General features: G+C 40.4%; 1 protein-coding gene across 1 annotated transcript in view; it reads right to left on the bottom strand.

Moving 5' to 3' along the window:
- atp2b4.L (ATPase, Ca++ transporting, plasma membrane 4 L homeolog) overlaps positions 1-17,403 on the bottom strand; it is a gene marked incomplete at its 5' end in the record, with an annotated part of 179,901 nt that overhangs the window by 53,587 nt on the left and 108,911 nt on the right. Inside the window, 1 exon segment of the mRNA NM_001093551.1 lies at positions 3,514-3,711. Within this exon segment, the coding sequence (NP_001087020.1) occupies positions 3,514-3,711 (198 nt within the window).

Genomic DNA, 17,403 nt, shown 5'->3' with positions numbered 1-17,403 from the left:
AGCCCTGGAATAAATGACATAGAAGAGACACTCTCACCGAAGGAAATGTTTAATTTGCCCCGGAAACCTTAAGTGAAGTGGTTTGATAGATGCTTGTGCTTAAACAGGATAGAATACAATGAACAGAATGAAGGAAAACTCATGTGAATACCAGCACATACTCTGCTCTACACAAGCATAAAGGATTGGCATCATATTTGGTAAATATACTTAAAGGGGTTGTTCACCTTACACCTTACGTTAATTTGCAATTGGTTTTCATTTTTTATTACTGAAGTTTTTTTTAGTTATTTAGCTTTTTATTCAGCAGCTCTTCAATTTGCATTTAAAACAATCTAGTAACTAGGGCCCAAATTACCCTAGCAACCATGCATTGATTTGAATAAGAGACTGGAATATAAATAGAAGATGCCTGAATAGAAGGATCAGTAATAAAAAGTAGCAATAACAATACATTTGTAGCCTTACAGAGCATTTGTTTTTTTAGAAGGGGACAGCGACGCCCATTTAAAAGCTGCAAAGAATCAGAAGAAAAAGACAAATATCTATAAAACTATAAAAAATAAATATCGAAAACCAATTGAAAAGTTGCTTAGAATTGGTCGTTCTAAAACATAACAATAGTTACTTTAAAGGTGAAACAAGCCTTTATAGGTGTAGTTCGCCTTTATACTAAATATTCATATTTTATTGAATGTTCTTTTCTTACTAACTTTTTAATTGGTCTTAATTTTTTATAGTAGAAGTAGTTTTAAATGATTTGCTCTCGTCTTCTTCCAGCTTTTGAATTGTGGTCACTGAACCCACATATTGTTACCGTTAAACTATATTAATCATCTTTCTGTTCAGGCCTCTCCCTGGTTACTAGGACCCCAGCAACCAGACAGCTGCTGAAAATCCAAACAGGAGACCTGCAGAACAAAAATACCCCATAACTTGTTAGTAAAGGCAAATGAGGTCAGCTCCTCTCCTTTCTTTAGTGTTCTTCTTGGAATGTCTTGGGTTAATGCAGTGCTCAGTACTTATTTTCTATAGTGCACTTGCTGAAAAATGGGTTAATTCAGTGCTCTGTACATTTTCTACAGTGTTCATGCTGGCAAGTGTGGGGTTAATGCAGTGCTCAATACCCATTTCTACCATGTTCTTATTGACATGTGTAGGGTTAATGCAGTGATCAATACCCATTTTCTACAGTGTCCTTACCGGCGTGTGTGAGGTTAATGCAGTGCTCAATATCCATTTTCTATAGCATTCTTACTGAAATGTCTTGGGTTAATACAGAGCTCAGTATCCATTTTCTAAAGTGTCCTTACTGGCATTTGTAAAGATAATGTAGTGCTCAAACCCTAATTTCTACAGTGTTTTTACTGGCATGTGTAGGGTTATTGGAGTGCTTAATACCCATTTTCTACAGTGTCCGCTGTGGCATGTGTGGGGTTAATGCAGTGCTCAGTATCCATTTTCTATAGTGTTCTTATTGGAATGTCTTGGGTTACTGCAGTGCTCTGGACCTATTTTCTATAGTGCACTTACTGAAAAATGGGTTAATTCGGTGCTCTGCACATTTTAGTGGCATGTGTGGGGTTAATACCCATTTTGTACAGTGCATTTACTGGCAAGTGTGGGGTTAATTCAGTACTTAATACCTGTTCCCTACAGTGTTCTTAGTGGCATGTGTAATGCAGTGCTTGATATGCATTTTCTACAGTGTTCTTGCTGGCATATCTGAGGTTAATTAATGCTCTGAATCTTTTTTTTGCAGTAATCTTTGTAGCATTTCTAGGTGGTTATGTATTGCAGGTGGTCTCAGCTGTTGCATTTGCATTAGGCTGTTACTCAAGGAAAAAGAACCAAGAAGTGGCAGGTGTTTTAGGGCTTTTATAGATGAGCGTTTTTACCTGCGCTCCCCTGCGTTCCGTTTTTCTGCGTTCACCTGCAGGGGAGCGCAGGAATAGACGAATTACATTTTTTCCAATGGGGCTGTACTCACACAGGCGCGTGTAGGCGCCGAACGCAGGTTGAGACGCAACATGCTGCATTTTTCCTGCGTTCAGTGCCTACACGCGCCTGTGTGAGTACAGCCCCATTGGAAAATATGTAATTAGTCTATTCCTGCGCTCCCCTGCGGCTGAAAGCAGAAAAACGGAACGCAGGTAAAAACGCTCGTCTGTAAGAGCCCTAAACCTCTTATTCATTAAGGCTTGGTCCCATATATTCCAGATATACCTATACCTATTTGTCCCTGTGATGTTGAGAGGCCAGGGAATGTCTCCTCTATGTCCGACCCTAAAGCTAGACATGGCATTGGTACTCAGGCAAGAGAATATATGTAGTACATAAAGGTACCGCTGCGGGAGTTTGGGGATGACTAAGTACATGTGCCACCCAACGTCACCAGGGCCGAGATGATCGCTTTGTCATCTATTCTCTGTGATCTCTCAGATCCTCCTAATTTCTGAATTAGTGATTCTAATAGTTTTTACACCAAACACTGTAGATAATTTGTACTTGTTGCGACGTGCAGGATAGGCGGCAATTAAACAGATTAACATCTTTATTCAGAGCTAGACTCCAGAAGAAATAGCAAGTGCACAAACAGAAAACTTACACACACATCTGAATCATAACACTAGCAATTATAGTAATTACAGGGCAACTGGGAGGCATTAAGCCAATCACTGGGCTAACACACCTCCTGTTTTTCTACCCTACTTATTTGGAATCAAATGAGGTTTTTTTTTACCGCACCAAATAAGAGTTTGGCATCCAGCACCAGACTTCTAAACTTCAACTTGTGTCTTATACTAAAAAGGTTGAAGTTTAGAGTTTTTATACCTCGAATGAACTCACAACTCGAACGGTTTCCAATTTAAGGAAAAACTCGAATCATCGCATTTGGGGATAAATAACCCAAAAACTCAAATTGATCACGTTTTCTAAGGGGAAAAAAATGGAGTCGGGCAAAACCCTCAGAAAAAAACTGGAACATCATGAAGACTATTATTATCTTCAAATGGACCTCTGCCATTTACGCCTACATGACCTTGACAGGTTTTAAATGGTGTATTTTTCAAGCTATTTCTAGGGTCGTGATATAATAAATCTCGAAACATTCAAGTTTTTTTTAATCCAAAAATGTGATTTTTGACCTATAACTCGAAAAAAAAAAAATCTAATTTCATGGAAACCACAACTTGATCCTTAATAAATAACCCCCTTAATGTTCAGACATTGGGGCTCATTTATCAGCTGCAGGTAGCACAATAAATGCAACGATTCAATTGGTTGCCAAGGGCTATTGCCCATGGGCAAATTTGCCCAGTGTTGATAAATGACCCCCAGTGTGTTAAGATGGAATTTTATTTGCAAAAACATCTCCAAATGTTCTACTAATATTTTTTTCTACAATTGTATTGTAAATATTTCAAAGACAGGAGTAATACACAACTGAATAAAGTTCGAAAGCCGGAAATGCAATAATAATAACTGATAGCATCTCCATTTGAGACCTACCTTCAGTTTCTCCTCCAGGAGGTCGATAAAAGGAGAGGCCTAGGGATATAATGGCTGCGATTTCCAGGATAATCAGTGTCACGTCTTGAAGAGCTTCCCATACTAGTTGTAAGAACGTTTTTGGCTTTTTTGGAGGTATAAAGTTTTGTCCGAAAATTTCCCTTCTTTTTTCTAGATCTGCTACTGTACCGGGCAAGCCTGAGAGAGAAGATAATAACATATAAACATTCCAACAGTCACAATACAAAAAAAAAAAAGACTCCTCTAATACATAAACACTGGGCAAATCAGCAACCAGTCAATGATTAGCTTTTTTCAGACAGCTGCAGGCAGTAGCGTAACTAGAGGGGCGGGCCCTGTTGCGTTACGCGCAGCCAGGCCCCGCCCCCCTCCGTACAGCCCGCATTTTCAGTGGCGCACGGGCTGCTGGGGGGCCCTGAGGGGGTGCGGACCCTGGCCCGCTCGCACCCCCTGCTCCCCCGGTAGTTCCGCCACTGGCTGCAAGTTGAGATCTGATTGGTTGCCATGGATTACTGCCTAGGTGCACAGTTGGCCATTGTTTATAAATGAGCCTTGCTGATTGGTTGCTGTGGGTTACTGCCCTGGAGCAAATTTGCCCAGTGTCTATAAATGAGCCCCAGTGATACCATTTCCCTATTCTGCATGAACAAACTGAGCAAAAAGTAACTAATCAGCATCTGTTTACCACCCTCAAACTCTGTCCAATCCCAGCAGAGCTATAACAAAGATATCAGAGGTACACCATCTAATTAATTATACATTTCCCTGTGTGTTAATGATTCTGATCATTTTTGGTCACCTAGGTCACTAAGTACATTATATAAAGCCTAAGTAACATTTCCCTAAATCATAGGCAGTCAGCATTGATGTGTGTTCATCCATGTTCCACAGAAAACTCGGTCCAATATTGACCTTCCTCCCTCTACATATTCACATTATTTATTAATAAACTAACATACATGTAATTCTACTACAGAATCATCCAGGGAGGGATTAAAGGGGTGGTTCGCCTTTAGGTTAACTTTAAGTATGTTACAGAACGGTCAGTTTTAAGCAACTTTTCAATTGGTCTTCATTATTTTTATTTTTTTTTAATTATTTGCTTCCTTCTTGTGACTATATCCAGCTTTTAAATGGGGGTCACTGATCCCATCTAAAAACAAATGCTACATTGTAAGGCTACAAACTTTTTGTTATTACTCACCTTTCTATTCAGGGCCTCTCCTATTCATATTCCAGTCTCGTATTCAAATTAATGCATGGTTACTAGGTTAATTTGGACCCCAGCAACCAGATTACTGAAATTGCAAACTGGAGAGCTGCTGAATAAAAAGCTAAATAACTCAAACATCACAAATTAAAAAAAATGAAAACCAACTGCAATTAGTCTCAGAATATCACTCTCTACATCAGTGATCCCCAACCAGTATCTCGTGAGCAACATGTTGCTCTCCAACCCCATGGATGTTGCTCTCAGTGTCAAAGCAGGTGCTTATTTTTGAATTCCAGGCTTGGAAGCAAGTTTTAATTGCCTCCTGTAGGCTGCCAGTCCACATAGGGGCTACCAAATATCCAATCACAGCTCTTATTTGGCACCCAAGGGACTTTTTCATGCCCCAACTCTTTTTACATTTGAATGTGGCTCATGGGTAAAAAAAAGGTTGGCCCCCCTGCTCTACATCATACTAAAAGTTAACTTAAAGGTGAACAGCCCCTTCAAGCCCAAACTGAGAACTCAAACATCTTGGGTTGCTCATGGTGTAACAGAGCCCCAGGTTAATGATAGAGTACTTACTGCCAAAGTATTATGGGATCAAAGCCAGAGTTAGCCAGCAGGGGCCCAGGGAAATAGGGATTTGGAGAAGCCTGTAACTGAGTTAAAGGGAATGTCAACCCCAATATATTTATATATTTTTTGCCTAATTAAAGAAATATTGCTTTCAATTGGAATTGTTTTTACAAATAACTTTAAAATCACTGAAAATGTGTAATAAATGTATATTGAAAAGTTGCTAAGAATGAGGTTTTCTTTCATTAGGCAAATTTTTATTTTGGGATTGACTTGCCCTTTAGGCCTGAACTACACGAGCGCTTTTGTAGGATGGTGTCGGAATGACAAAACGCATCCTACAAGTCTGATGTTGTCGTGTGGGTTAAAATACAATGGGACTGATACAAATGGGTAAACTACATGGAAAATATTCTATCAGACGTGACACGACTGTCGTATGTGAACACTGCATCTTCATCCGACAAGATAAAAACGGATGGTGTCGGAAAGACTTTTTTCCTCATGGATATATATTGACTGTCAGGTGTAAACGCATGAACTAAAGATTCCATTCGACTTATCTGATCCGACTTTACATTCTAGCCTAGGGGTATCAGATTTTGCAGCATCCTACTAAAGCTTTTGCTGTTGTGTGGTGTCGCGCGGCGTAGCGTGGTGTTGCATGGAGCATCAGATAAAATCTCACCCACAAAATCTGATGAAAAATGCTTGTGTAGTTCTTCCCTAAGGCTAGGACTACAAGGACATTTTCAGCATGATAAGATGCGTTGCGACAAAACGCCAGTGTCAAATCGCATGCGACGGAAATAAGGTAAGAGATAGCAATGTCGGATGAAGTTGATCTGACGCGACACGACTGTCGGATGCAGACGCCATCGGTTTGTCGCAGCGCGTCGGATCACGCTGAAAACGCCAGTGTAGTCATATGCTTAAACTACCAGTAAAACATAAAAGGGCTCACATACTAACGTAGTTCACCTTGTTTTCATTCCCAATGCTGATTCCAACATAATTGTGGACTTTCCAATTAGGCCCACATTTTGCACCAGATACAGCATGAGCAAACATAAGTGCTAATTAGTAAATTGAACACAAATGGCAACACCTTGTGCCTGCGACGGAAGGAGTGGCATGTGGATGGGACATGTGCTTATATTACATGCTTTCAAACTGCTTGCAATCCATATGGCCAGGCCCAGATTTGTGGCAAGGCCCAGGCATAGAGCAGCACAGATAATGGGGCAGCATATCGGCCCAGCCACATGTGGGGAACTCTGGGGTGTAGGAGAGCAGGTCTCTGTGCTTCCTGACCCTTTCAGATCTGATCGTGCTTGCATGTGATCCTGGGGATAACAGGGGTTCCACGCACGGGCAGTGATTTATGCCGGCCTCAGGTGCCCATAGCCAAAATCTGGCCCTGCATGTGGTACAATAGCACCTACAGTATACAAATGGAGTCCTATATTAACTGCCTGGTCAAGAATAAGGTACCTAGCTTCCTTATACCAGCCATGCTAGAATATATAGAGTAGGTAACAATCTGCTTGCCAATTTAGTACCTAGGATTTTGCCTGGAGATCATAAATGAGCCCAATCCTATCCAACATTGATCAAAGCAGTGCCATGAACCTGAGGAATGATGGGTAATTCCCTGCACTGCCTGGACCTAAATCTTCAGTATGTTGAGGATCTTGTTATTCTAAAGCAATATGCAAATGTTCTTTATGATCCGACGCCTGACCACACCAAATCTCCAGGCTGTTCCTCTCCATAACAAAGTGAATGAGCCCTAGAATTCCCCTATTGTATTAATGACCGCCTGTGTTCCCACTGTAAGCGCAATGGGCAGCCACTGTTTTAAACAGTCTGTTTATAGAGCTTTTCATTTATCAGGCTACTTGGTGCCTTGCCCTTGGCTTGTCCTTGAACTAGATCAGTGCCATTATTAGTCAGCCTACCACAACGGTGATATTACGCTTATAAAATAGGGTGAGTTGTTACTAAATTAATCTTGTAAGACTGCCTCGAATACTCCGGGGACAGAGAGACAGTAAACTGTAGTGTGGAAATATAGAGGCAAGTTATCTACCATGAAGGAGCCAGATCAAACAGCTGCTTCAGGGATGCAAAGCTCTGTAAATTTTCATTGCCCGTAGAAGTTGCTGCTGCTGCTGCTTTGTCAGTCACTGCTCAGGATGGGAGACGGAATGGATGAAATACGACAGCCTGATGCCTCGGTGCATAAATGTGCAGAGATTAGAAGTGCTCAAGTTTACTGCTACTGTATATGTTCTTCTCCTGGCTGACCTTGAGCAGTGATAGGCCACAATGATACACTATGGGCTCTAGCACAATGCAGGAAGGCCGAGGACCCCTATCGGAGGCAAAAAGAAAGAAGTCGGAGCAGACCTTGAATTTGCCGGAGACCCCTGGAGAAATGAGAGGTCTGGAATCCTCTAGTCACGCACAAGGTTGGATGTATGAACATAGTTTAGTATAAACATGTACACACATTTTTCTTCTGCTCAGTTACCATTTGGGCTATGAGCATGCAATATTCTGATTGGCAGATACAGGTATGGTATCAGTTATCTGGAAACCTGTTATCTGGACAGCTCTGAATTACGGGAAGCCCCTCTCACATAGGGGTACATTTACTAAAGGGTTAAAGTGAAAATTTGGTGCAGTTTCACCAAAAATAAAGCTTTCCCTCAACATCGTCAATTTACTAAAAGGATAATAGAACAGAATTAACTTCACAGAGGTGAAAATTCTCTTTGCGCTGGCGTAAATTCACCAGGCGATCTTTCTCCTGTGAAAATTCTCCAATTCACTAAAAGCAAAAGAGCGTACTTTTGACAAGAGAAATTTCTCCAGGTTCAGGCTGGCAAACTTCCATTAAAAAGATAGATAGATAGATAGATAGATAGATAGATAGATAGATAGATAGATAGATAGATAGATAATAGATAGCTAGATAGATAGATAGATAGATAGATAGATAGATAGATAGATAGATAGATAGATAGATAGATAGATAATAGATAGTTGGATAGATAGATAGATAATAGATAGATAATAGTTAGATAGATAGATAGATAGATAGATAGATAGATAGATAGATAGATAGATAGATAGATAGATAGATAGATAGACAGATAGATAATAGATAGATAGATAGATTGATAGATAGATAATAGATAGATAGATAGATAGATAGATAGATAGATAATAGATAGTTGGATAGATAGATAGATAATAGATAGATAATAGTTAGATAGATAGATAGATAGATAGATAGATAGATAGATAGATAGATAGATAGATAATAGATAGTTGGATAGATAGATAGATAATAGATAGATAATAGTTAGATAGATAGATAGATAGATAGATAGATAGATAGATAGATAGATAGATAGATAGACAGATAGATAATAGATAGATAGATAGATAGATAGATAGATAATAGATAGATAGATAATAGATAGATAGATAGATAGATAGATAGATAGATAGATAGATAGATAGATAGATAGATAGATAGATAGATAGGTAGATAGATAGATAGATAGATAGATAGATAGATAGATAATAGATAGATAATAGGTAGATAATAAATGGATAGATAGATAGATAGATAATAGATGATAGATAGATGATAGATAGATAGATAGATCTATCCCACCCAGATTAGCTGCCCCACCCCCTGGGCAAATGTCCCTTACTCTTTACTTACCCCTCCGTGCAGATTCTGTCCAGCGGAGTTCACAGGCGCCATCTTCTTCTGTTCGGTAATCTTCAGAATAAGACCGGCGAAGTGGCGCATGCGCAGCTGGAGCAATTTTCTGTTTTGCGACAACTGCGCATGTGCCCAAACGCATGAAAATTGCCAAAGTGCTGGTCTCATTCCAAAGATTACCGAAGCGGCTGAAGATGGCGCCCGTGAACTCCGATGCCTGAATATGCACGGGGGGGGGGTAAGTACAGAGTTAGGGCATTTGCCCAGGGGGGCAGCTACGCTGGGGGGGATGGGGGTCTATGTAGGGTAGGGTTTTTTTATTAAGGGTTTGTTTCTCCTTTAATAATAAAACAGTACATTGTATTTGATCCAAACTAAGCTATAATTAATCATATCCTAGTGGGTTTAATTAATATTTAAATAATTTTTTAGTAGACAAAGTATAGAGAGCCAAATTACCAAAATCTGGAAAACTCCAGGTCCCGAGCATTCTGGATAACAGGTCCAATAGCTGTATTAACATTTAACCTGTGAGACTCTGATTGGCTACTTGCTTTATCCCTCTGATTAGTCTAAGGCTAGTGCCACACAGGGATAAAATACACATGCCAAAAATCAGCCCCTATGTGGGCATTAGCCTATTTATTTGCCTGCACCCCCTCAGTGTGTTGGCTCGGGTGCAGGCACACACAGCTGATTTTGGGGGAAAAAAATAAGAGTTTTCATTCTTGCTCTAAAATCCAAAGCCAATACAATGATTCTGGGTGCAGGCAAAAGAAGAGGCTAGTACCCATGTAGGAGCTGATTTTCAGCTTATGTATTTCAGCAGGCTGATTTCTGGCATTAGCCTAATGCTCTGAATGGCTTTACCAGTGCTCTGATCCCTCCCCACATCAGAGCTAACAATGACAAAAAGTTGTCACACCTCAGTAAAAGTCCTAAAAAATGTGAAGTCATGACACACAGGACTTTTCCAACAACTCAGCAGGCACTTTTCAGCTACTCGAAAGGAGCTTAAAGGAAATCTTAATTTATATTAAGTGGCATAATAAAGAATCTTACCAAACTGGTATATATATTTAAGTAAATATTGCCCTTTTACATCTCTTGCCTTGAACTGTAACAGGAAGAAGTGTGGAAGCAAAAGACAGAACTCTGTCTGTTAATTGGCTCATGTGACCTAACAAGTATGGTTTGTTGGTATGTTTGTGTGCACAGTGAATCATACGATCCCAGGGGGCGGCCCTTATTTTTTATAATGGCAATTTTCTATTTATGATTACCCAATGGCACATACTACTAGAAAAGTATATTATTATGAAAATGGTTTATTTACATGAAGCAGAGTTTTACATATGAGCTGTTTTATACAATTGTTTTGGGGGTATAGTTTTCCTTTAAATCCAGCCAAGGAGCTAATCTAAATGAATGACTGGCTTCTTCTTTAGAGGATTTGGGGAGCCGCTGGCATTTTCACCCCAGTTCCTTAACTAGGTTTGAGAGCTTCTCTACCACATAAAAACATCACAGGTTAATATACCACGTGCTTCCTGCAAAAGAAATAAATAAATATGGAGCATTTACCCTTTCAGGTTGAGATGAAAGGACTCACAGATGCAGTTATATATCAGTATGTCCATGACATGACTTGGTTTGTGCGGAAGTAACACCCTTTTTTTTTCTTTAATCAGTAAAATACATGTTCACATACTGTATTAAGAAAAGAGCTTGGTATACGTGAGTGAGTAGATATTTAGGGGGTTATTTATGAAAGGTCCAGTATGTGAGGTTTTTTTCTACCTCGAATAAACTCACAACTCAAATGATTCATTTTTTATGAAAAAACTCGAATATTACAAACTCCAATCAGTGTAATCAGGGTGAAAAAATGGAAACTGGAATTGATTGAGTTTTCATCGAAAAAAACTCAAATCGCTCGAATTGATTGAGTTTTTCGAGCTAAAAAAAAAAGATACGAACATCACGAAGGCTTCAAACATCTCCAAATGGTTCAAGGGACCTTTGCCATTGACTTTTACATGACTTTGACAGGTTTTCGTTTTTTTTATAAAAACCCGAAAATTAAAGTTTTACTGAACTACCCTCGAAAACGAATTTGCTTTTTATGTCCTAAAAAGGGTTGGACTGGGGTGTCCAGGGCCACAGCACAGACCACACTACCTGCTTGTGGATGTGTTCAGAGTGGGGGGGAGGTACCAACGCCCTACATGTCCCGGCATGGGGAGAGGGCCTGGGTCAGCAGGAGCCGCAGGGCCCCCAAGATGTGGGGCTCACTGGGTTTTTACCCAGTGTCCCACCGGATTTTTACCCAGTGTCCCACCAGCCCAGTCCAACTCTGAACTCAAGCAGAGGTGCTGACATAGGAACCATGAGGAATGTGACTTGTGCTCTGATAAGCTTCAGTCACTCTTTACTGCTGTACTGCAAGTTGGAGTGATATCACCCCCCCCAGCAGCCTACCAAAAAAACAATGGGAATCAGATAACAGCTCCCTAACACAAGGTAACAGCTGCCTGGTAGATGTAAGAACAGCACTTTATAGTAAAAGCCAAGTCCCACTGAGACTGATTCAGTTACATTAAGGGTAGGGACACACTGGGCGATTTGGGGAGATTTAGTCGCCTGGCGACTAATCGCAGCGACTTTTCTCCCCGAATGCCTCCCCTCACTCTGCGCCTGGATAAAATTAAAAGTCACCGGCACTAATCACACACGGCGATTCGTTTTCCGAAGTCGCCCGAAGTTGCCTCACGAGGAAACTTCGGGCGACTTCGGAAACGAATCGCCGCGTGTGATTAGCGCAGGCGATTTTTCATTTTAGCCAGGCGCAGAACGAGGGGAAGCATTCGGGGAAGATTGGTCGTGGAAAGTCGCGGCGATTAGTCGCCAGGCGACTAAATCTCCCCAAATCGCCCAGTGTGTCCCAGCCCTAAGTAGGAGAAATAACAGCCTTCCAGAAAGTACTTCCATCCTAAAGTGCTGGCACAAGTCACATGACCGGGGCAGCTGGGAAACTGACAATATGTCAGATTTCAAAATTGAATATAAAAAAATCTGTTTGCTGTTTTGAGAAATGGATTTCAGTGCAAAAGTCTACTGGAGCAGCACTATTAACTGATGTGTTTTGAAAAAAAAATGTTTTCCCATGACAGTATTCCTTTAAGGTAGTTGAAGAGCAACAGGTAGGACCCCCTATACTAAACCATGCTTAGCAAACTGTACATAACCAGTATGACAAGACTGGTGTCTGCTTACTTGTAACCCTTCCATGAATGTCCTTACAGAACAAAATGGTCATGGCCAGGTGAAGAGTTGGCATAGGACATTTGTGCCAATAGCCATGGCTGTAGATACCAAAATATGAACATATGAATCAATGAACACATAAACAAACACATATGGGGTGGCCGTCTGTTTGCATTTGCTCTGCTGTGCTGGTCTTGTTTAGCTACAAGTGGCAGGGTGCCGGCCCCTAATGGACCATGTACCAAGCTTCGTACATTGGAGATGCCAGGGTTTGCTGGTGGCCTTCTAGCTCTAAACTCAGCATTCTTGTGCTAGGGGCTTAATTTCAGAGCTGTCTTTGTGGGGGCGTAAGATAGGTACAACTGTCCTGTTCCTTGTATGTAGTTTAACCACTCAAAGCAGCAGTTTATAGGTAGGAATTATTGGGGTTCACAGTAAAGCACGACAAGATTGCTTCAGTTGGACTGTTCTCCAGCCTAATTTAAATTAGTAAATTAGATGCTAATATTCAGTTTAGGATTACAATGGCTCCTATAGATCTTCTGCAATTATTTTATGGCTGCATACCTGATTCTTGAGAGTAAATCAGCTGAAGTAACAGATATGGGCATGGCAGCGGCTGGAAGAAATACGAGACACTATTTAGCCACAGATGGGATCCTGCTTATACCGTTACTTTCAAGCACTGCTCAAGGTTAAACGAACTACGTCTATAAAAATATTCAGAGTTGAGACTTCTCCGTCAAGACATACTGTATTCATCTTACGGACCCGTAACACACAAGGACGGACTCATAGCTGTTTATGGACAAAATTAAATTAAGTGTATTTGACAAGTCATTTTACCTGACAACTCACTGTAGAACCAAAATCCCTGGTACCTTTGTGCAATGAAGGGCACCAATAAGTGGTGGCAATACAGGGTTAGTGACCTAGATTGTTATTATCATTTATTTATATTGTGATGTATCCAGCAGCGCTCCACTAAGAGCAAGTCAGCAACAGTAACTGGAGTTATGGCCGCACCATCTTCACTTGTCTTCTACTCAGAGAGCCCTGCCCAAGAGAGGGGTGCACAATTCATAGCTTTCAATAACTGACAGTCAGTTCTATAGACACTTTTTACTGGGCCTTTATGCCATAACAGATCTGTGCTAAAAGTAAGCACTGGGTGCTACACCAATCATTCAATCATACATGACCTGGTCAATAGGAATGATTGTAACGGTTTTACCGTATCCCATTTAAAGGGTTTGTTCATTTTTAAACAAACTTTTAGTATGATGCTGCGAGTGATATTCTTAAACAATTTGCAATTGGTTTTAGTTTTTTTATTATTTGTGCTTTTTGAGTTATTTAGCTTCTTATTCAGCAGCTCTCAAGATTGCTATTTCAGCAATTGGATTGTTATGGTCCAAATTAACCTAGCAACCATGCATTGATTTGAATAAGAGACTGTAATATGAGTAGGAGAGGCCTGAATAGAAGGATCAGTAATAAAAAGTAGCAATAACAATACATTTGTAGCCTTACAGAGCATTTGTTTTATAGATGGGGTCAGTAGCCCCCATTTGAAAATAAATAAAAAATAAAAAATGATGACCAATTGAAAAGTTGCTTAGAATTGGCCATCCTATAACATACTAAAAGTTAGCTTAAAGGTGAACCCCCCCTTTAATAACTATATGTAATTAACCGATACAGAAATTTCAACCTGGATCTTTCTGTGATTTGCTTTCTTCTGCACATTCAGTATTTCTCCGTTCAATATTGTAATAGTCGTACAGCAGTTCCACTAGAACAGTACCAAGCAGTATGGCTGGAAATTATGGAATAACTATACAGAAAGCCTGTTATAGTGCTTGGGAGGCAGATTGGTGGGGCCATGGTAGCCCCTGTAGGACTTGGTAGTGGGTCCACTTTTATTTAACTTGTTTATTAATGACTTAGGGGAGGGTATTGTAAGTAATGTATCAGTGTTTGCAGATGACACAAAACTATCCAGCCCAATTAATTCCATCCAGGATGTGGCATCCTTGTAACACGATCTTGACAAACTGGCAATCTGGGCAGCTAAGTGGCAAATGAGATTCAATGTTGATAAATGTAAAGTCACGCACCTGGGATGTAAAAATATCCAAGTCACTTATACCCTTAATGGAACTGCACTAGGCAAATCCATTATGGAAAAGGACCTTGTAGATAACCTTGGCTGTAGCAAGCAATGCCAGTCAGCAGCAGCAAAGGCAAATAAGGTCTTGAGCTGTATTAAAAGGGGCATAGAGTCAAGGGAGGAGGGGGTCATTCTTCCACTGTATAGAGCACTTGTAAGGCCCCATCTAGAATATGCCGTACAGTTTTGGTCTCCATCACTCAAATAGGACATTATTGTATTAGAGAGGGTACAGAGAAGGGCAACTAAGCTGGTAAAAGGTGGGGAAAATCTTATCTATGAGGAAAGACTGGCCAAATTGGGGATGTTCATGCTGGAGAAGAGGCGCTTAAGGGGTGATATGATGACTATGTATAAATATATAAGGGGATCATATAATAATCTCTCTAATGCTTTATTTACCAGTAGGTCTTTCCAGCTGACACAAGGTCACCCATTCCGTTTAGAAGAAAAGAGGTTCTGCCTAAATATTGGGAAGGGGTTTTTTACAGTGAGAGCTGTGAAGATGTAGAATTCTCTCCCCGAATCAGTGGTACAGGCTGATACATTAGATAGCTTTAACAAGGGGTTGGATGGCTTTTTAGCAAGTGAGGGAATACAAGGTTATTGGAAATAGCTCATAGTACAAGTTGATCCAGGGACTAATCCAAAAGCCATTTTGGAGTCAGGAAGGAATTTTTTCCCCTGTGAGGCAAATTGGAGAGGCTACAGATGGGTTTTTTTGCTTCCTCTGGATCAACTGGCAGTTAGGCAGGTTAAAATAGAGGTTGAACTTGATGGACGTGTGTCTTTTTTCAACCTAACTCACTATGTTACTATGATTATTGTCCAGTCATCTCCCTGGTCCATCGCTGTTCTACACCTACACCCCCAACATCCTGAAACAGTTTCATATAAAACTCATTCTGCATGGTCATCAGTTGGTAGAATTTAGAATTATATTCTGTGCAAATAATCCATCATCACACAGATGTTGTGTCATTCTGTAGCATAATGAAAAAGTCACATTCCAGCCAGGCCACAGCCAGAAAGCTCTATAGTCTTTGGTGAATTCCAGTCAGTCTTCATCATTCGTTCCTATATGAATTTATTATCGGTGATGATTGAGTGTGATTGTAATAATGTACTTCTTATTAGACTCTGAATGCCTCAATGGTACAGTAAGCAGCAAAGAATGAACGATACTGTATGCCCCTTGTAATTGGCTCTTTGAATTATACAGAGGCTGTATGGGACCTGTTATCCAGAATGCTTGGGACCTGGGGTTTTTCCAGATAAGGGATCTTTCTGTAATTTGGATCTCCATAACATAACTCTACTTAACAATAATTTAACTATTAAATAAACCCAATAGGATTGGTTTGCCTCCAATAAGGATTAATTATAGCTTTGTTGGGATCAAGTACAAGGTTCTGTTTTATTATTACAGAGTAAAAGAAAATCATTTGTAAAAATTGGAGTTATTTTTTTATAATACACAAAAGCCATGCTTATCTTGTAAATGATAGCCTTATAAACAGTGACCAGTGATGTCATCAGTTATAAACAGTGAGTAGTGATGTCATTTTTGTCACATGACTCACTAAAACTGGTGTATTATAATAAATAAAGTACCCCTTGTTGGAAAATATGAGGATATTAGACCTGTATAAAAGCACTCAGCCTTGTGCTTTTATATGGTCATGGAACTCCTCGGTGACTTATAATACCCTTGTATTTTACAATAGGGGGTACTTTATTCAATATATAATGGAGTCTGAAGGGCTTCCTGTAATTTGGAGCTTTCTGAATACAGGGGATAACGGATCCCTTCCCATACCTGTGTCTCGAAAGTTTATGAACTACGATTTTTGTAGTTACTATCCCGTAAGACTCACTCATTGCCACTCTTTCTAACCTAAGCGCATCTATAACTGTACTTGAAACATAAGCACTTAGCCTGATGAGTTAATAACAGTATATAGCAGTGATGCATAGACAAGGGGCTCTGCAGTGCTCACTCCACTGACTCTGTGCCTGGCACACTGGCAGCTCCTATCACAAGGGGGATCATGCAATTTTTACAGAGAGAAAAAAGGCCACTGCTTTGTGCAAGATCATCTCACATCTCTGCCACCGTGGCATGTAATTAAACCATCAGCGGCTGCTGTGCCAGGACATAGAACTTGCAGCAGCAACATCTTACAAGTGTTTTCTTCTGACTCTGATTTGGGAGCCCCCCGAGGTAGTTGTAGCCACCGCAGGCCACATTTCAGCTGAGTGCTACTGCGACGAGTGCTGCAGGGAATCCAAAGCCATTTGCCCTTCACAGTCAGCCCAGCTGTCACCCGCAGGATTTTACAACTAACAGCTCATTGGCTTTCTTTCTCATCATCTGCTCTGAAAGAATCTGAAATTCAAGATTATTTCAAATGCTTAGAACCCATCCCATTTGTCAGCCGGTCTAAGAGCGGAGACAACGTTTTTGATTGTGATTTTGCAGGTTAGAGACGCGTCTGTTGTCGGAATGAAATACCTGCGGTGTTAGAGAAGTCTCAGTCATTCCCAAGCCTTCAGCAAAAGCCTCACCATTACAGATTATTTCTATAATTACACATTGGCACAACATATGTTTTACGCTTGCCCGGCTGCAGACTGACAGCTGAGAAATTAAGCAGAATGGAATCAATTATCTGCAACGTTTGGGGCCCAGGGTTTTGCAGAAAAAAGGTCTTTCTGTAATGTAGAGCACCATTCCTTAAGGGGTCTTTCCTATATGTCCAGCACCATGCCTTAAGACTAAGGGTTCTTTCCTTTATGTTGATTGCCATGCCTTAAGACTATGTTGACTTTTCTATATGCTGAGCACCATGCCTTAAGACTATGGGGTCTTTCCTTAATGTGTAGCACCATGTC

The sequence above is a fragment of the Xenopus laevis genome, chromosome 4L, assembly GCF_017654675.1.
Source record: "Xenopus laevis strain J_2021 chromosome 4L, Xenopus_laevis_v10.1, whole genome shotgun sequence".
NCBI lineage: Eukaryota > Metazoa > Chordata > Amphibia > Anura > Pipidae > Xenopus > Xenopus laevis.
The sequence above is the reverse complement of the archived record's forward strand: the minus strand, read 5'-3'. Positions and strand labels throughout refer to the sequence as shown.